Consider the following 20,743-nt stretch of genomic DNA (forward strand, 5'->3'; position numbering starts at 1 on the left):
TCTGCTCGCGCCGGTCGGTGATAGTCTCGCCTGTCTTCGACTTGAGGGGGGCTGTCTTGCCGTGTGAAGGGCCTATGGCTTTCTTGATCCCGTCATAGACGCCTCTGATGTTGCCGGTGTCTGCGGCTCGTTGGATGCCGTCACAGAGATCCATCCAGTACTTGTTGGCACAGCGCCTCGCTGTAGACTGGACTTGACTTCTGGCAGCTCGGAGAGCCTGCAGTGTGGACTGGGAGGGATGCTGGTGATGCTTCAGCAGTGCTGTGCGCTTCGCTTCCATCACGGCACTGAGTTCCGTCACGTTTGCCTCAAACCAGTCCTGGCTTTTCCTTGTTCTCTTGCCGAAGATGGAAAAGGCAATGTCGTGGATGGTGTTGTGGAGGAGGTCCCACCTCTGTTCCGCGTTTCCTTCTGGTGGTTTCTTCTCCAGGGCGTCTTTCAGGTGCCGGGCGAGTGCTTCCACCATGTCCACATGGTTTGCCTTGGCTGTGTCGATGCGGGGCTTGCTTGGTGGCTTGGCTCGGTGCAGCTTCTTGGGCTGGAGTCGGATCTTGCAGCAGACCAAGGAGTGGTCTGTGTCGCAGTCAGCGCTGTGGTAGGAGCGTGTGATGAGAATGCTGCTTAGCTGCTTGCGGCGGGTCAAGATGAGGTCCAGTTGGTGCCAGCGCTTTGAGCGGGGGTGGCGCCAGGACACCTTGTGCTGCGGCTTGCTCTGGAAGAAGCTGTTGGTGACACACAGGTCTTGAAGTGTGCACAGTTCCAGGAGACGTTGTCCGTTGTTGTTCATGTCACCCACTCCCCAAGGGCCAAGGCAACTGGGCCATGATGTGTGGTCGGATCCGACGCGGGCGTTGAAGTCCCCAAGAAGAACAAGTTGGTCGGTGGATGGAATTTTCTGGATGGCTGCCAACAGCTGGTCGTAAAACTTGTTTTTCACCTCCTGCGTGGAGTATAGAGTAGGGGCGTAGACGCTGAACAGGGTGACAGTGCCGACTGTAGTGTGAAGTCGCAAGGTGAGAGTCCTCTCAGTCCCTTCTTCACCAGGCTCTATCATGCTCAGCAGGGAGTTCTTAACCGCGAAACCACCGCCGTGCTCTCTGGTCTCGTCGGCAGCTTTCCCGCACCAGTAGAAGGTGTAGTCTTTCTCCGGAAGAGATCCAGTTTCGGCGAGGCGGGTTTCTTGCAGCGCAGCAATGTCAATGCTGAGTCTCAGCAGCTCGTTGTTGATCACTGCTGTCTTGCGGGCATCGCTGATGTCCATTATGTCTGACGTCAGACCGGTTGTCATTGTCCTGACATTCCATGTTGCAAGTTTTAACAAGGGCTTGCTCCTTGTTGTGTTTCTTTTGTTGTTTCCTGGTGCATCGGTTCTACAGTCCACCTTTCAAACTATTCTTGGTCCTAATCCCTACGCACCCAGTAAGGAAAGTGAACTGAGGCGGGGTAGCACCTTACTGTCCGGGGGCTGCCCGGCTTGAAGCGGGCGGTAGCTACCCAGTGGGGGTAGCTAGGCCCCCTCCCACTGTCAGGAGTGACCCCTAGCGTCTAGCTCTACGCCAATTGAGCACTGACTTATCACTGGTATCTGCCACTCCTCGTGTTGTGTCGTCACATAATGACGTGGCTTGAAGCGGGCAGTAGCTACCCAGTGGGGGTATGAGGCCCCCTCCCACTGTCAGGAGTGACCCCTAGCGCCTAGCTCTACACCAATTGAGCACTGACTTATCACTGGTATCTGCCACTCCTCGTGTTGTGTCGTCACACAATGACGCTGGAGTGTCCTCTCCAGGGCACAAGCCTGGGCAGGTGTGTATGGAGGACCTGACGTTGCCCATGCGCTAGATCCCCCCCTCTCCACGCCGTTGATGTTGTCCAAGGGAAGGGCAGGGGCCAAGCAGTTTGGCATCGACGTCCTCGCAGGAGTTGCCGGGACCCTGAGAGAGTTTCACAACGCACCGCCTTAGGGACTTCAACTCCGGATTTGGCCTCTGGGTTTACTCCCGAAGGAAGATTGCCGACCAAGGCTAAGGAGCTCCTCCCACCCCACGGGTCGCAACTCGCGGCAAACGACTCGCCCCATTTGTCGCCTCTTACGAACAGCAAGGGGGGTGCTAGGGACCTATTCTACCCCGGGTCCCCAAGGCCATGTAAATGCGCGCAAAAACCCAAATATGTTCTTTGTACCACTTTTCCAACCCGAATATTTGGTCATATAAACGCGATTGGATTACCTCCATTGAAATGGGCATCGGGTTGTGTTCCGCGCATGCGCTTGCTCTTTATGCAAGGAATCTTGGTCTTTGTAGTGCAAGAAGTACACAGCGTGTATCCAGAAACATATTTACGTTTGTATATGTAATCTGTATGTTGGGCGCGCAACTCGCCGGAAATACACAAGCAGAGGTAAACAATGATGGCTCATCTCAGAGACACAGGCCAGCAGCACACTTTTGGAGCGAGAAGAAACACTGCTTCATTCCTGTGGTCCGTGACTTAAACACAATGAGTTTTATTGACGGTCGAAAGCATTCAGTGGAAATTACGTCTATTAGCGTCACAACGTCCATGCGTTGCCATTTACATCGGGTTACTCAAATGCGGGATCGGCACACGCACATGTAAATGGATTATTCCGAATGTTTCCGAAATAGAAATTTTGACCTGAATATTGACTGCATCTAAACATAGTCACTGAATGTAGTTCCATCTTAAAAGCATGAATATCTTTCCTTCCTCTACTGATGTTTGTATAGTATGATATGGACGTGTGAGCACAGATGTATATTATAACCTGGACCGCTGATGTCGCCTTTCTCACTGTAGCGAGTAATGGAGCCAATGGTGGTCATCTTGCGGCGCCACTGTCTAAACTTGCCTAACTTGAATACATTGTTTTCTCGATGGCTTTTTCACATTATTATTTTGTATCTTTGGCAAAAATGCCTCAGTGTGTGGCGTGCGGTTGCCCCAATAAGTAAATAAGAACAAGCTCGAAATGCACATTTCACGGATAAGAATGAAGTTATAAGTTTGCTCTCATAAGGTGAATCTCAGAGTGCTGCTCAAAGATTCATCTGCATCATGCCTGCAAAACCATCAACAATGAATTGAAAGCAAAGTCCATCAAGAAAAAAAAAACATTGCTGTGATTGTAAGCCTAACTTCTGTACATCACGATTCATGATAATACTCTGAATGTTATTTGGTGAATGCCTGAAGAGAATACTCAGGTGTTCGGAACCAGGTGTCCTCCTGTATTTTATTATGACTGAACTATTTCATTTTGGGTGGCCCGGTGGTCTCGTGGATAGTATGTCAACCTCACAGTGCAGAGGTCGTGGGTTTGATCCCAGCTCTGGCCTCCCTGTGTGGAGTTTGTATGTTTTCCCTGGGCCTGCGTGGGTTCTCTCCGGGTTCTCTGGTTTCCTCCCACATTCCAAAAACATGCATGGTAGGCTGATTGCACACTCTAAATTGTCCCTAGGAGTGAGTGTGAGCGCGGATGATTTGTTGGTCTCTGTAGGCCCTGCGATTGGCTGGCAACCAGTTCAGGGTGTCCCCCGCCTACTGCCCGAAGACGAACGAATATTTCGTTTTGTTGGACGGATGGATGGAGAATTATCCAAATAAACACTTTCCCAGATGATGACAGCTTGTACACTCTGCAGATGAACAAATGAACAAACCCAGCATCTTTATGAGGAAGGCCGTTTGTAATAAATACATACATTTATTGTGTTAATGCTCACCTGCCTGCTGGAGGCTTGTGTGGCTGTGGCTTTACTTGGATGAGAGTTAGATTGGAGTAACGGATTTCCACTGATTTGCGTGGCTCTCAAGAAGAGCTAATGACTTTGGCAGGCACGATGTCATACGTGTGCCAACTTTCTCACAATTTACACCAAGTGCTGAACAATGTGTGCCAAAAAGGTTGCCAGACTTCTCACTTCCTAAACCGTCTTTGTGTGTCGGAAATATCAAGGATACATATTTTGTCATCTCCTCTGTTCAGTCTCACGATGTTGTTTCCCAGACAACAAATATTTGAACACAGCTTTGGTCCCAGAACACATTTGACGACGCAAAATTTTGATTTGCTCAAAGTGTCTCTTTGCATGAATCCAAAGTCGGAGTACCCCCTCCGATATGCATTCAGCAAAGCAAAAAAAAAAAATGGGCATGCTGAACAAGACACTGTATGAATTTTAGTGATTTATCCATGCATGAACTGACTGTTGAAAGGCTCGCAGCTAAATTAGGATTTAGGTTGTGCAGGAGAGAGTCAGAGATTAATGGAATTTACCTTGGCCAAAATTAGAGCGGCTCTTTGCTTGCTTTAATTTGCACAACCATTGGATAAACATATGCAATAGTGGGGAACATTTGTTCTTTTTTTGCTCATAAATTACTGTGATGTTTAAACATCCCCAGATTAAGGAAACCCTTGCAGATAAAATTAAGGTCCAGTAAATGATATATTCATTTTGAATCTTATGTTAAAAGCAAAATTAATGGCGGTGCTAATTGTATGCTTGTCTTACATGCAAAAAATTCATCAACAAATAAAATGATCTTGAAACGGTTTTTTGGTAGGTTACATGAGGCTAATTGCTGTGGCTGCAAAATAAAGCCATGCTCTGTGCCTTGGGAGTCAGGAGTTGAATTATCAAATCACAGACAGATGAGGCGTGGAGAGACAGACTGGAGTTCGATTTGAGCCATTTTTCATAACAGCAGAAAATGAAAGATTGAGAGACACCAATGCTTAGTGCTGTCAACTGTTTACTCCAACGTTCTCTTTGCACACTGTCAAGTGCATTGTGATGAATATGAACGAACGTTAAAACGGGCGATGAGCTCCCATGCAATCAAAATCCCAAATGTTCCCACTGTTTTTATGCACAACATTAGTCTGTGACATGGTTTAACGTTGACATCTGCGCGGTTCGTCATTTTCATACAATAGCCTTTGAAAGGCAAAGGCGTGCAGAAACGAACAGATTTGAATTCGGCAAGAGCGCGTGCTGAACGGCCATCAGGTCGCAGCGCGTCACCATGTAGGTGTACCGATATTAAAAAAAAAAAGGCCTTATTCGTGCTGCTCAGTCCGCCAGAGTGATCATGGCATGGCCACCAGGTCACCGGGGCTCACCACGGAGGTGAAAAAATTGCCTTGCCGTGGCCACCTCAGAGCGCACTGCGGCCAACAACAATTCTGCCGATGGCCTGATGAATTTCTGCTGTGCCAACACAACGAAGATAAATCGTGGCCACAAGTTGCCCACATATTGGGACCTAACCAATCAGAGTAAAGCTCTTTTCCATGTCAAATTATGTAGCACATCCTGATTATTTCCAAATTATATAGCCGTCCCAATCAAAGCTTACAGGAAAAAAATGAAATTAAAAACAACAAAACAAAAACATAGTGGAACCTTTAAACGTTGGTCAGAAAACCTCATCAAAAGCATGTTTTGTGCATAATGGCTGCTAAAATATCATACAGCAGATTATTGCTGAAGTGCACACACCTCTCACCTGCAGGGCATTGCACTAAGGTGATTAGGTACGAGGTTGCCCTAGGAATCCCAAGTGGCCCCTTACACTGTAATTGGATTGTAGTCAAATGTACTTCACATACGCAGTGACAGTGGCTGGACGGTGTCTCAGAGAAATCTGGAGATAAGCACTTCATCTTTTTAGCTCAAGAAGCTCGGAAGGTGTGGCATTTGGCCAGATCTGTTTTTATTAACCCTCCAGGGGTCACTGCAGTGTTAAACACGCCCTCGTCAGTCGGACAAGCACACAGGCCAAATTATTATGGGCAATCCCTACTGAAGGGTGGCCTAATTTGGGTGGTTAATATTCAGTAATCCGTACTTCTTCACTGACTTGCCAACACTACTTATGTACGACTCCCCACGAAGCTCAAATGACTGATCAAATACAGTTCAATGAACTACAAGACACACAAATCATAATTCTCACTGGTAGTGTTTCCTCACTTCAAACCAACCTTTTCCGAAACTTTTACATTTTATCCCAGTCAAAGATTGTGGGAGAAAACACTTTAGTCTGTTTTTGCTCATTTGAGCACAATGTAATTAGTTGTCTTGAATAAATCACTACTCTACAGATGACGCTCATAAGTAACAAAGTCAATGACTACTTTTTTAACATTGCATTTCTGACACAATTCGCTCTGTTTTGTCTCGTCACTCCTAACCGTACACCCATTTCGAACAGTATTCAAAGGTTTAAATTTTTTTATGTTATTTTATGATTACAGCACGTACAAACCAATAACATTAAATTAAATGCTGGCTAAAAATGTATAGCCGTTGTGCCAGTATTTAGTGACCAGCTTTTCATTGCCAATAGGAATTGACAAACAAAACTGTCAAGATGGACGTCGATAAATGAAGTTCGTCAAGTTTGACATCGACGTCTGAATTCTACCTGCAGCTAAAGTTAGACAATTTGCGCATATTCTTCGTGTGACTTTACTGATGTGAGAGTGAACCAAACATTATTTACTCACAGCTGCCAAACTTGAGAGGACAGGCGTGGGCGTCCATGGGGAAATCCTCCAGTTGCATGGGACATTCGGCTGATATTGTCAGTCTGAGGTGAAATGGAAACAAGAAACAGTGACTCTTTTCACAACAGGCAAAAAAAAAATGTAGAAGCACGCCTGATGGTGGCAATAATGGTGCTTCAATTTTCTTCATTTCCATGTTGTACTTGAGATGACAGCCCCGCCACCTGGTGGTCACTCTGTCTCTGTTTCTCTCTCTGTTTCTCTCTCTCTCTCTCTCTCTCTCTCTCTCTCTCTCTATCTCTTATCTCTATCTATATTACCACTCTCTCTCTCTCTCTCTCTCTCTCTCTCTCTCTCTCTCTCTCTCTCTCTCTCTCTCTCTCTATGCTTCACAAAAGCAAATAAATAGCTAGTAATAGATCAACTGCACAAGGGCAATTTTTCCACTAGAGCAGAAGATGCTTACAATTTTGAGTTTTAGATTCCTCATGATTCTTTTTTTGCAGTATGAACATAGGCTGTAATTAATTCATATAAGTTAGTAAGGTGTTCAGAAGAAGGAGTTTAACAGGATATACAGTAAAATTCCCTGGGATAAAGGGTGAAAGGACACTTTGATCCTCTCCTCTTTCATCTATAACTGCTTCAAACAACAAAGTGTATGCAGGAAAAGTGATTAAGATTGCATGACTGTCTGTGTCTTATGTGTTGTGTTGTGTTATTTTGTTATTTTGACTTCAAGATGGCGCCGCGAGAGTGGCTGCCTTTCCAGCAGCTCCTACATTTTGTTCTTCTACTTCTTCCTTTCATGACTTTGCTGCTGTAAATTGGGAATTTCTCCATTGCGAGAATAATAAAGGGTTTCTTATCTTATCTTATATAATCCTGTGCTTTACATGATAATATACAGAATTTCAGTGATACAATGGTTTAATTAAGGTCAGTGAACTTTACTTATTCAGTGGAGCACAAAGCAATACCTTAACCTCATTCTAAGGAACCTTATTTTTCCCAGGAGCTTTACACTAATCTAATAACTGTTTATCGAAGTTGTGCTGAAATCCACATGGGACATGTTGCTTTCAATGTTACGACACATCTTGCGCACAGACGCAGCAGAAGGCCTCCCAATTATATGACTCAAATGAACGAAAATGATATGAGGCAATTGCATTCCACACCAGTGCAAGATTAACCAATTGCATTACTGTGTCTGTTCAAAACAACTCAAGGAGTGCAAAAAGTACAAGGAATGTCTTACTTCATTTATCTTTTTCATGTGTCCTTGATTTTCTGATTGCAGTAATGGTTGAAAGCTTTTTGAAATTGCAAATAAATAAATACATAACAACAACAACAATAAGAATAATAAGAATGAGAATAAAGGTATTTATAATGAGCTTTTCATCAGAGCGCTGTACAGATCACCAAAAACGAGTAAAAAAAATACAACACAACAAAAACATTTCATTCGAAATAAAGAGTAAAAACAACAAAGAAAAATAAAAACAGAGAAACAAGACAAATAAAACGACATCCTTAAAACAGAACACAAGCTATCAGATAAATGTAAGAGTAAAAAGATGGGTCTTGAGTTTGGTTTTTCAAGTCTCAACTGCGCAGTCTTGCCTGGTTTTGAGGGGGAGAGCATTCCATAGCATTGGGGCACACGCGTTTTAATAGTTTCCTAACTTTCAAAACAGTAAAATGGCTGCTCCCTTCTGATCACAGAGATGGGAAGGTACAAAGTAAATGTCAACAATTTTGTTTAAGTACACTGCTGCTAAACCTCTAAAAACCGTGTAGGTTAATAGCAGCAATCTGCTCAAATGTGAACAGGAAGACAACGTAGGGAGGCTAATACTGTAATGGGGTAGTATGATCATATCTCAATGAGTCGAGCTGCCGCATTTTGGACAAAAGATCTTTGAGACTTTTTTTAGTTCAATCAAATAATAGAGCACTGCAACAATCTAATCTAGAAATGACAAAACCTTTGTCTAAAAAACCTTACATTGTGAGGATTGGTGTGATCTCATTTTACTAACGTGGTAAAAAACCCAGATGTTGCCTCTTTTATATGGGCCTCGAATGAGAGAGTTTGATCAAAAGGGGTTTTGATCAAATAAAACCACAAGGTTTTTTTTTTTTCACCTTATCCTTGCAAGCAATTGTACAGTCACAAGAGGCAGGGTCAAGGATGGTTAAGATGTTCTAACGGTCCAATTATAATAGTTTCAGTCCTTACTAATGATAATCAGGACCTTACGGCAGCTAAAACAAGATGTGAGTGTGTCAACAGCAGACCAATTTGCTGTGGTAACTGGCATATAATTGCAAGTCATCAGCGGAACAATGAAATACAAACCTAAATGAGCGCATCATTTGACCCAACGGTTCCAGATAAAATGAAAAAAAAAACAGTGGGCCAAGGAGAGAGCCTTGTGGTACCTCACATTCAACTGGTCACGAAAAAGAAAATACATTGTTAAATACAAATAAATAAATCAATCAATAACATGTATTGAGATCTCTCGGGCAAATAAGAACCCAACCAATTCAGCACCAGTCCTGACATACCAAAATAGTTCTTGAGCCTGTCCAATAGAATGTGGTGATCAACAGTGTCAAAAGCAGCACTGAGATCCCATAATAGAAGAGCAGATGTAGAATCACAATCTAGAAACTATCACATAACATTCACAGGCCATACTTTTCTGACTCTTTGCTAACCACAACTCCAACATTTACAGGAATCATGTCTAAAATATTTTAACAATGAGATGGGCATCTGAAAATTCAAAGGAAAAAAAAATATTGAATATTAGTAATTCCAACGAATATGCGCCGGAGTAAGTGCATTTATATTGCGCCATTCCCTTTGCTTTTACTGTAAACGAGATTGTTGACGGCAGGTCCAAAAACAACCACTGGATGACGCTGTTGTTTCATTCAAAGAATGTCTTCTAACTCCAAAACTGTTTTCAGTTGACCTCTTCTTTTCAAGAACTACTCTTTGCTAGGGATATTATTTTTGAATCTATCAATATTGATAAATTATGTGAATTAAGACCCACCTCATAGTGTAAAGCAGAGTGCCATCATCAGTGAGCCTCAGCAGCTTGTTTGGTGTGGTCATGTTGTGAGCAATGGACTTCTTGCCATTGAGGAAGAATGTGTCTGGTGTCCAAATATTGCTGGCAAGCAGGTTGTTCAAGGACAACTTCTCCATCGGCCCTTTGAAGCACAGGCGCTCGTCCTTCCAAGTCTGACGGAAGAACACATCAATGGTGTATTCCTGGGAGGAAACACCAAAGAGAATGAGAAAAATATGACCAACAACATTAGAGACTGTTCTTCCGCTCAGCTTTCTAAAATCCACTCTGACTGACATTGGAAGAGCTCAAACTGAGGAGTGGGAACCCGTGAGGAATATTAGCCTGTGAAATATGGACTCTGACCCTTATTTCCTCCAAAGATTTAAAAGGTCATATATTTCATCAAGCAAACTAACCTTACATTTCACACACTTCATGTGAGACACCCATCAAAGGCACAAACCACACTCTAATTTATCACAAACTCTGGGACACAAAGACGAAACAAGCTAGTTTTTACTGCTTGTATCTGTGTATTTTTGGTTTTGGAAAATGGTCCAGACCGTTTCCTGACAACTGGCGCCATACGCTGCGTTAGACTAGATTGTGATGAATACCCATGATGCATCCACACCTCTGTCAATATTACACTCTCGTTCATTGGTAATTGAACACCTTCTAAAAATGTCATGACAGAAGGCACTTCTTTGTTTTTTTTTTAATTTTGCTTCAACACTTGAAGGTTCATAAGAGATTAGTTCATTAAGGTCAAGAGATGAGTTCATTAAGGAAATTAATCATTTGGAACAAGTTGGAGAGGGCCATCAAGATATTAAAGCGTCATCATGGGAACAGAATCAGTAGGAAGAACTTAACTACAACTCGATGACCTCTATGAAGGACAACTCACCATTTCTGTGTCAGACACTGGGCCAAAGCTTGTGACAAAAATATCTGTCTTGATCTCTGTGACGTTCTCTGTTGAGAGAACATGGAGAAAGCTTCACAACTGGGCCTAAATTTGGAACACGATCGAAGCATTTATTTATTTATTTATTTATTGTAGAAGAGGAAAAAGATACATTCAAGAAATTATCCAATGCAAATCCAACTGTTTGCTAAGAGCTTAGATTCAATTTTTAAAAAAAAGAGGAGGGAGCATGAAAAAAAAAACTGGAAAGAATTACTACACAAATTAAAACAGCAGCACTAAAATAAAACAAATACAGTACAAGTTACTATGTGTTATAAAGACAACACAAAGAAGGCTTGGACAAAACAAAAGTATATTCACAACTTTTGACACACATTACCATGGATGAAGATGTATTTTACTGTATTGAACAGTCAAGCATTATTTAAAAAGCATTGTATTTACCCTAGTGCAATGGTTCTTAACCTGGGTTCAATCGAACCCCAGTGGTTCAGTCTCAGGGGTTCGACGGAGCCTCTGCCATGGAGGTTAAGACACATCCGACTCAAGATGTCAATTAGTTATGACACGTTCGTTTGGCCATCACTGGCTGCAGATGATCACATTACATTGCTTGTCCAATCAGTGCTGCGGGAAATTTAGTTCGCTCAGTAGTCAACGTGTGACTGTCGTGATCGTACGTTGTGTGATATTTTTTTAGAATGTTTTAATACATGCTAACTATGTCGAGCAAAAAAAACAAAGTGGTCAAATGAATATGTACCACATGGATTCACATGCATCACGGAACGTGATGGGACTCAGCATCCTATCTGCATCATTTGTCATGAAAAGTTGAGCAACTCTAGTCTCGCACCGGCAAAACAGAAAGAACACTTTTTGAATTTTTATTTTTCAGGAATAAAGGGCTTGATGAATGTGCATATGAACTGGTTGGGTTGGGTGCATCTAATAAGGTTAAGAACCACTGCCCTAGTGTTTGTAATAAGCCGCAACTATTGTATGTAGGTATGTATTTATTTGCCACTGCTGATCCTGAATAGCTGAATCTGAACTGAAAGACAATTTATCACAATATGTTACAGTTACAGCCAAGCCCCATTCAATAAAAACATGGCTGAATAGCAATTTCATGAATAGGTGCCTATGATTATAGCAAGCCTTTGCACAGAACAAAAAAAAAACAAAAAAAACTTTGGGTGTCAATCGAGTCCTTCTAGTTTGGGGGTAGGTAACTTCGGTTCCTCGAGAGCCATGCCCTGCCTGTTTTAGATCCCGCCCTACTCCCACACACCTGATTCAATTGTTCATATGGTTTCAGGCCTCGAGAGAGCTTGCTGATGAGCTGATCATTTAAATTGGGTGTGTTGAAGTAGAGAGAGATCTAAAACAGGCAAGCAATGGCTCTTGAGGAACCGGAGTTCCCTACCCCTGTTCCAGTTCAAAAATACTGCCTCATTTTTAAGTATCAACATGGTCATTTGTAGCAACAGAATTTATCAGGATCACGAAATGTTGACTTTTTTTTTTTTACCTGTGAGGTGTATGACATAAGAATGATGCCATAATAAAATATGGGAAAGTGTATAAAAACCATCAAAATTCCTCCTCAATGCACATCATTTTGTTTGTCGCAAGCTCAGATTGCTTGCATGTAATAAGCGGCACTTGTTTTCCAGTGGTGGACTGAGGCCTTGAATGTTTTCTGCCTCTGTATTACCTGTATGTACTATCTCGTCAAGGAGAGCGATTGTTACGAGGATGTGACGGCGAGCTTTTGCCATTCAGTATAAATCAGCCTCACTGTATATAGAGTCATCTTGACAGTGCATGTATTCATATATGCACGATGTATAAAATAACTACACGGGGACAAAGAATAACAATGCACATTAAGAGATCATTGTGTTGTTAGCTTCAGGTTAGTGAAAATTAAAAGCTTTCAGTTTCTCACCTCATAGAAAAAAAAAAATCTATAAATGGCAACGTGTGTCAAATCTTTTGCTCCTGTTGTCAAGGCAAACATTGTGATGAGAACACTCAGGTTCTGCTTGCAGCGAGTGACGCAAGCATTCACCCGCCAGTGCTTTGCATTTCCCCAAAATGACAAGTGAAAATGTCAACAGGCTCTCAGAAGTGCCAAGAGAGAATTTCGGCGATACAGTGGAATTCAAATGACACAGACAGACAGGCGGATGGACGGACGGAGGGACAGGCGTATAGAATGCAGAAATGTACAGACAGACGGACAGATGGATGGATGGATGGATGGATGGATGGATGGATGGATGGATGGATAGATAGATAGATAGATAGAAAGATAGATAGATAGATAGATAGATAGATAGATAGATAGATAGATAGATAGATAGATAGATAGATAGATAGATAGACGGCTGCTCTAACCTCCAAGGCCAGGCCGCAGCCTGTTGTCATAACCATCAAGGAGCCCATCCAGGATCCTGGTGAACACTGTGCTGTTGTCGCTGGCGGCCGCCTGCTTTTGAGCCCCCGGGGAGGATTGACAGCCTCTGCGAGGGCAGAGTTGTGGTCAAACACCTGTCAGTTAACCACCTTATGTTAGTTAAAGTGCGGGCGTGTCAAATGTTGTGTGGTTAAACGTGATCCACTGCCTGGCCAACAGATGTGTTGAATTAGTAAGCACATGCATTGCCTGTAACCACGAGTTGGGACAATTTCAGCTTCAGCTTGTAAAAATGTTTCCAAAAATCTATTTCAAAAGTATCTTTCCTCAAATTCAGAAGACTGAATGCTCCTTTAGGTGACACTCATTTGAGACCACATGAAAAATAATGTAGAACAGTTACCTGTACAAAATTGAAAGCATGCTCCTGAGTCATACTTGAAGGTGTTTGATGAGCCACTGATGAGATTGGACTATTCTGTTGATTTACTGACAGCACGGCCAAGGATCCTTGTGCACTTAAGGCAGGGTGTAACAGTGTGTGTTGTGTCATCAATCAGTAAGAAGGAGGCAGAGCTGAAAGGAAAGCTCAGCGAATTGTCCTCTGACATCCAAGCGCTTCCTTTATCAAATTAGTTTTAGAATACACCTAAATTCCTGACAGTCGATATTGCTTTTGGAAATCTTATACTTAGTCGCTCCAGTGGCTGTAAGGATGCTTATTTGGGCGTGATGCATTCAAGTTAAAGTTTAGTTTACCCATTGTGGCATCCACTCAGAAGGAGAGTAAGTCGAAGCCACGCCATGCAGGCTGACATCCTGCTCACTTTCTTCGCGGCTGGAACATGCACAAACAACAACACATCAAACTGCACCACAAAAATCAACATTTTGCCCAACACATCTTGTAAACTCAGGGGAGACTCGCCAACTTGATAAACTGTTTCCCCCTCAAAGGAATCACTTATCAAACCTGTTCTCAGTGAGGCTGCAACTCTTTCACGTCTCGCCACACTTGGCGGGCATCATGCACCCACGGGGGAAATAATTTCACCGCAGCACGGTAACACATCCAGCACAAAATTCACTCCAGGGTCACCACTCTCTCTCTGCTTGAAGCCATGCATCTCCGTGCCCCGACACTCTCTTCGTTCGCGACCTCCTCAAAATCCTCACCACCATTTGACAGCAGCTCCAATTGTAGAGAGACGGAGAGCAAAAATACCTGAATGCTGCTCCATCCTTCACAGTTGTTTGGGCTGTTCAGTCCCTCTCCCCGAGGAGGGATGAAGATCTTCTGGACCGGTCCAGTCGCCGAATTCCCGGGCTTGTCGCTTGTCCCCTTTTCGTCTGTTGGCACGCTGTCACCCTCGCTCCCCCTCTCTCTCCGCTCCACTCCTTCCTTTTGGTACTTGTCAGACGTGGTTGGGGTAATATGTTACATCTCTCTCGTGTGAGGTCGCACTCCTTACTCCTTGCTGCGCACGGCGTCTGCTCACGAGGTGCTGCCTCAGCTGCACTCCGGCACTACTTCTCCGAGAACATTGAAGTGACTCCACGCTAGTCGCTGCCGTTCGGTATGACGCCGACTGGTGGTGGAGATGAAATAAAAGTGCTGCAATGGAGGTCAATAATTTGCTCACAAATGCTTCTTCCCATTGGTTGGAAAGGACGCAAAGGAAGGACAGAAGGGGGTCACATAGTCACAAGACTTTGTTCGAAACCTTCAAACGCAATGCTCTACTTAGCCTAATGTAATTAATTAGAGCATGTATTCGTTCAAAATCAAATTAAACTGTTTTATTTTGACATTAAAAACAGGTTAAATAATCTTCTGATGATGGGCCAGTCAGAATGACAACAACCAAAGATATAAAGTAGAAGCTACTGTAGTAGCTACAAAAACAGACAGGCAGTATCAGTTGAATGATTTATCCAACAGCATAACTATTTATTTCAGCAACTTAGCTTTAAAACATAACATATATAGTCTAATACAGTATTTTAACAAGTTAAAAAACTTCTTCTGCTTCTTCTGCTTCTTTTCTTCTCACAAAAACCTGAACGTACGGAAGAAAATAATGACATTTAATTTGTATAAATTTAATGATTAAAAACTCCAATGTTAGGATATAAAGGCCTACTAAACGTTATGTGGAAACGATTTCATGAATGTGGATTCCATTTAGTGGTGTACTGGTGGAAGGCTTAATTTTGCTCTACTAATTCAACCAAATTTTTGTGAGCATTTTCTGTATGGTGTTAGAGCTGCCGAGAAAAAAGTCCATCCAGCAAACTCATCCTGATGGTTGCCATAAGAGGGTAGCCGTGTTCCATGATTCGTTGAATACAGTTTGGTGTTTGAAATGTATCCTCCTGCCGTTCACCTTTATAAGATACGTTCGAAGATAAAGGAAGACTGAAACGGAGCTATAGAACCACGCGCCTGTTTCCTCTGGGGAGGCTGACTTCAGCACCGCGTGGGCAGTGGAGAGCTCCTCTGGAGTGACCATTGATCGGGGGAGAGAGAAGGAAAGGACAGGGGAGGGAGGCATTTTCTTTTTCTTTTTTTTTTGTGGATGCAAGGGAAAAAGCATTTTTATATTTGTCCTGCACACTGTACTTGTTCCAGTGTTTTAGACTTAAAGACGCACACGCGAAGAGAACGATTAAAACAACAAGAGCTGTCCAGAACAAAAAATGTAAAGAGTAAAAAATGATACGCGGGCATCTTCTCAGCTATACAGCAGATGTTTAATTGATCCAGACAATAAATTGAAAAGCTTCACTACACCTCCTTAATTCGTGTGTGTAATTCGTGTCTTTTTCAGGAATGCCGTTGACGGAAACAAGAAGTTGTTCGCCATCTATGACACAAGCGGGTAAGCAGGTCCATAAACATATACCACATCCACTACACTTCTCCCAAACCACCCGGTCTGACTATCGGAATTCTCCAGTTCACACCATAAATAATAGAGGGTATGGGCTAAAGCCAACATCATGAAACAACCCAGGCAACAAACATTTGCCGATCAATCACAAGTAACGATCAAATAGGTTGATTAATGCAGCCAGAACCCCCAAACCCGGTTTGTATTTGACTCCTACCATTTTTTGAGGCGATAAAGGGGAGGGGGCTTTGCAGATGGTGTTAGGAACGCTGTAAAAAGTGTCGGGGGGGCGGGGGGGGGGAATACTGTTCTCCACAGAAGACGTGCTGAAGCCAAAATAAAACGAATGTCAGTGAAGTTGTTAAGATTTATCACTAAAGAAAACAAACTAGTCGAAGATGTCATCAGGTTTATCAACCAAATAACACACTCACCCAACATCAAGAATTAAACGCATTCTTTCAAAACTTAGTTTGGACGTAACCGCTGGAGAAAAAAAACGGCAAACGGAAAAGGTTTTATGAGGAAACAACTGGTGTGGCTCACATGCTAAATAGCAGGAACGCCCCCGTTAGTGCTAGTGGTGGGCATTTCTTGCAGCGTTCAAATGTTAGGCTCTGTCTCTCATTTGAACGAGGCGAGTGCCTTCCCCGCCGCCAGCATCTTCAGCAGCAACGGCGGCAGCGGCTTTCTCGTCCACCCTCCTCATCAATATGCGCTCATGCTGAATGCTCAATGCTCCTCCACAGTCTGACCAGAGAACCAGTGTTGGACGGGGGAAACGATGTCGGCTCATATTCTCGAATTGAGCAGTTGACTCAAAGCGCGCGCGCCCCTCTTTCTCCAGCCGACTTTTCTCTTCTCATGGATAATCAATGGATTTGACTGTGATTTGAAAGAGTGTTGATCGAGGAGATTCTGGTATTTCGCCACCACCGCCGCTGTTGCTGTCGTGTGTGCTTGCAAACATGTTGACTTTGCGCAAGGCTCGCCAATTACGCCTCTTGTCCGTACTGGTGGTCGGGTCCATAGTGTGTTGCGCCAAAAGGTGAGCTTTTACGCCGTGTCGCTAAGTCAAGGTTACTGGTCAGGTTTGCGTGACGCACGAGTCACGGCGAGAATCTTTTGTCATTTCAGTGTCAACGAGCCCGGTAACATGTCATTCGTGAAGGAGACGGTGGATAAACTCCTGAAAGGGTACGATATTCGACTGAGGCCAGACTTTGGAGGTATTCGCCCACCGCACCATCAGCTTGATTTTTTTACTTTAATTTTTGTTCTTAATTGAGTGTGTTTTGGTCAGGTGTGGAGGTGTCGGCCTACGTGCATAATAACGAGCTATTTAACCTCTTCCAGGGGCACCAGTAGCAGTCGGGATGAGCATAGACGTGGCCAGCATAGATATGGTGTCTGAAGTCAACATGGTGAGTGGATCTACATCCTAAATGCTGCTTGCTTGTGTTGACATGAAACCATGCTCCTGCCTTGCCTGCTCTGAAACACAAATGCATCGGCACTCGTAATTACAAATGTAGCCGGTAGTGGTGACGGTGCCAGTTTAAATCAAGGATTGCCTTTCAGCCCATTATGCTGTGCGACGTGTAGCAGATTGGATGGTTTTCTTGGCATTGAACATTTGAATGCCTGCACTCACACTCTCGCAATACATCATTCTCCCTTCAGTGTTGGCCCCAGGAACAAAAAGGTTCAAACTTAAGATCTGCGAGCCAATTCTGGCAATAATGCAATTGCTGGGGATGGAGATTTTTATCCCACATAAGGGTGGACATGTTATATTGGAGGTTGGAGCGTTGATGAGGGTCGAGACTATGGTTTATCACTGGTGTGGTTCTCGGCTGTCTTTTGGAACATTGGCAGACACTCGAGTTTTCCAGCTTGGGAAGATTCGCTTTTGTCCTGCAAAAGGTACAACCAAAGTGACATCCAGCAGAGTAGTCTTGATTTATATCCAAAATAAACATTTTATTCAATGGGAAAATAGTGCTATATGGAGCATATACATCTTGCTAACCTTTGCAATGAGTAGCCAGCGGAAGCCTATAGCTGACACTTGGGGCTGCTTGTTAACCTCTTGAGCGAGAGTTAACAGTGTACAGGAGCATGCTCTCAGGAGACCTACTCAGCTGACAGCTATCAGACAATTCCGACTGGCTGCACTAATGAGGTGCTGCTTGTCTGTGCTGAGACGTTTATTGTACGTACTTTTCTTCTTCTTGAACATTTGAGGCTGCTCTGAAAACAGACAATGACCTAAATTGCATCAGAAATATGATTGCTCCGTCTCACACAATCTCGCCCCTTTGACTGGTTTTGCAGACTCCTTGCGTGAATTGAAAGACTTAAGCAAGGATATCTGGTTCAGGTCCAGCTATAAAAAATTACATGGAATAAGTAAGACCAGCACTGACAAATTACAAGGGCCATTGCATGTGTTCAGTAGATGGAAGCAAGGTGTCTTGTCTGACTCCTGGGCCCATGAGCTTCTGAAATGATTTGTTTACGAAAACACATCAGACAATTGCAGCTTGGTTATGTAGTGGACTGCAAAGGGGCGTTTGCGTGGGTGGGCTCTGATCAATACTAATGACTCGATGATTACTTCACCAGGTGATTGCTGGCTTGGACCTTTCAACCATTTACCCCAATAGCAACCCCTGCATCCAGTGAGATTACATTTATGTGCGCGAAATTCTTCTGATAAATAGTGTTTCTGGGATTTCTGAGCGAATTAGACTCAGTCAGTATCTCACTATACCTCACTGGGATCCAAAAGCATGATTACAGAGTTATCGCGTCTGATGTAAGAGAATTTGTACAGGAAATTATTGGGCTACCAATCGGCCAAAAGGGACATGTGACTGTTTTGCTTACTTTAGAGGTGTAATAACACAATTTGGCCTCATTATTATTTCGGAGTTCATTCAGTACTATAATTTATTGTAATACTTATTTTTGAGTTACATGCATGTCATTTTCACATTCCCTTTGACCCAATCAAAAAATCATGGCCTTGCCATTAAATTGGGTGAGGGTTCTTCAGAGGAAAAGAAATAACGACTGTGATACTGTCATGCTTTATCCAGCCAGCAGCACAGTCACAGCTCTCAGTCCCTTCCCTGGAGTAAAAACCCTTTCAAAATGGCCTCTTTCCTGAATTTGCTTGTGTACAATCCTCGCCGCTAAATCCACTTCACCATCCAAACAGAGAGGCCCGTGGGCACTATTCACAAACTGATTCTTGAAGTTCAGCAATTGTCAAAACATGTACTGCTTGCCGTGTAAAAGACAAACAAAAAAGGCAGACGATAAAAACAAAACCAGAGAATTTCAATGTAAAATATTTCCACTGAAACATTTGCCAATGAGTGTATTAATTCACTCTTACAGGTATGCAAATGCACACACACAAAAAAAAAAAACATCCAGGAAACAAAATGGTTTTAGTGTCTTGTGGATGAACAAACAAAAAAGTGTGGATGAAAAGTGCTTAACCTCAAAAAAATCAATTCTAGTTGATTCATTCCTCCTGCTCATATGGTACCACTCCACAATTAGGCTTTATCAAATATTCTGCCTTAACAAAGGTAATTAGCTCACTTTTGATTGGCGTCGTTAGAGAAGCATGAATATCCTGGAGGTGGGAATATGAGAGCTGTTTCTAATATTTTGACTACCTTGTTTTGCTACACAGTAAGGGAGTCATGCACGGCGAACTACACCTACGACATAACCGCATAAATAAAACAACAAATACCTGTTTGACAAAAGAGCAAAATTGCGCACCTTCAACGCGAGCCACAGCTGCACAGTTCAACTTCGGCCTTCTATGTGGAGTTTGCATTTTCTCTTTGTGCTGGTGTGGGTTGTCTCCAGGTACGCCGGCTTCCTCCCACAAGGCAAAAAGTTTTAGTACACTCTGAATCTACTACAAAGCAGAGGATAATGATAAGAGAATGCCACTCAGTTTTACAGAGGGATTCATTCGGCAACATATTAATTCTTACTTAGGTTGGAATTTGCACCTATGGAAAACTGAACTGCATTTTACTGAATTTTCTAATCTTTGGCCTACATTTTTTTGCTAAATAGGAACGTCAAAATCATAGATGCAGTTCTCAGCGTGAAGTCAGTTTTGATAAAGCTGATTTGGATCTCGTTGGAGCTTTCCTAATGAAGTGCGTGGCCAGTGAGCGTACTGTATATTCTGTCAACATTTTCCTTCTTTGCAATTCTGCCCTATGTTGATTAAATGAACTGCAGATCGAATCAAGTCTGGCAGAAAATCCAGAGTGTAAAAAATATGGGAGGAGAGTGGAAGAGGGAGGGAGAGATTGAGCTCTGAGCTGTAACTATTTATTGAAACAGAAAACAGCACAGTGAGAGCATCTGGCACAGCAGGTACGCCGATGTTGCTTTCCCGCTGCCCTTTAAAGTGGGGTACAAGCTCTTCATCCAGCAGATGTGAAAAGGGATGAGGTGCACTAATTACCTCGGAAATTTGTTCGGGGTGTCACTGGGGGCATGTGGGAACAGGATCAGAGCCAGGCAAAATAGATTGGAGGAACCTGATGAGCTAGGCAGTGATCACGGTAAGCAAATGAAAATGCGACCTGAAAACCATCCGTCACTCTTTTGAATGACACTTCTGTATCCTCAAGTGTTCATAAGAAATATCTTATTTTTTCTTTGAGAAGCAACTTTGCTCAGAATACACTCAATTCGAGGAGCAAATTAGTAATTTTGGATGCCATTTTCTTTGCAGGTTAATCACAGGCACCTGAAGCAAGGGTTTTTTTTTTTTTTTGTAATTTCGAGTGACCTCAGAATTAC

The 20,743-nt window shown here is 43.1% G+C and overlaps 2 protein-coding genes across 5 annotated transcripts in view; one reads left to right on the forward strand and one right to left on the reverse strand.

Moving 5' to 3' along the window:
- Window positions 1–14,732, reverse strand: part of LOC109518169 (gamma-aminobutyric acid receptor subunit alpha-5-like) — a 30,036-nt gene extending 15,304 nt beyond the window's left edge. Inside the window, exons 1-6 of the mRNA XM_019873854.1 lie at window positions 14,224–14,732; window positions 13,758–13,836; window positions 12,980–13,104; window positions 10,550–10,617; window positions 9,619–9,839; window positions 6,542–6,624 (exon numbers count right to left, since the gene is read on the reverse strand). Coding sequence (XP_019729413.1) covers window positions 6,542–6,624; window positions 9,619–9,839; window positions 10,550–10,617; window positions 12,980–13,104; window positions 13,758–13,836; window positions 14,224–14,239 — 592 coding nt within the window. The 5' untranslated portion in view covers window positions 14,240–14,732. The remainder of the gene's footprint in view (window positions 1–6,541; window positions 6,625–9,618; window positions 9,840–10,549; window positions 10,618–12,979; window positions 13,105–13,757; window positions 13,837–14,223) is intronic.
- Window positions 1–20,743, forward strand: part of LOC109518166 (gamma-aminobutyric acid receptor subunit beta-3-like) — a 66,544-nt gene that overhangs the window by 12,251 nt on the left and 33,550 nt on the right. For 2 of the 4 annotated variants that reach the window (XM_019873846.1, XM_019873847.1), the window contains exons 2-4: window positions 15,830–15,880; window positions 17,030–17,121; window positions 17,249–17,316. In XM_019873846.1, coding sequence (XP_019729405.1) covers window positions 15,830–15,880; window positions 17,030–17,121; window positions 17,249–17,316 — 211 coding nt within the window. Of the gene's footprint in view, window positions 1–15,829; window positions 15,881–16,178; window positions 16,941–17,029; window positions 17,122–17,248; window positions 17,317–20,743 lie in introns of those variants that run through there. The other 2 variants (XM_019873848.1, XM_019873849.1) reach the window with 2 other exon arrangements.

Source organism: Hippocampus comes, unplaced genomic scaffold (assembly GCF_001891065.2).
Source record: "Hippocampus comes isolate QL1 unplaced genomic scaffold, H_comes_QL1_v1.1 scaffold445, whole genome shotgun sequence".
NCBI classification, from domain to species: Eukaryota; Metazoa; Chordata; class Actinopteri; order Syngnathiformes; family Syngnathidae; genus Hippocampus; species Hippocampus comes.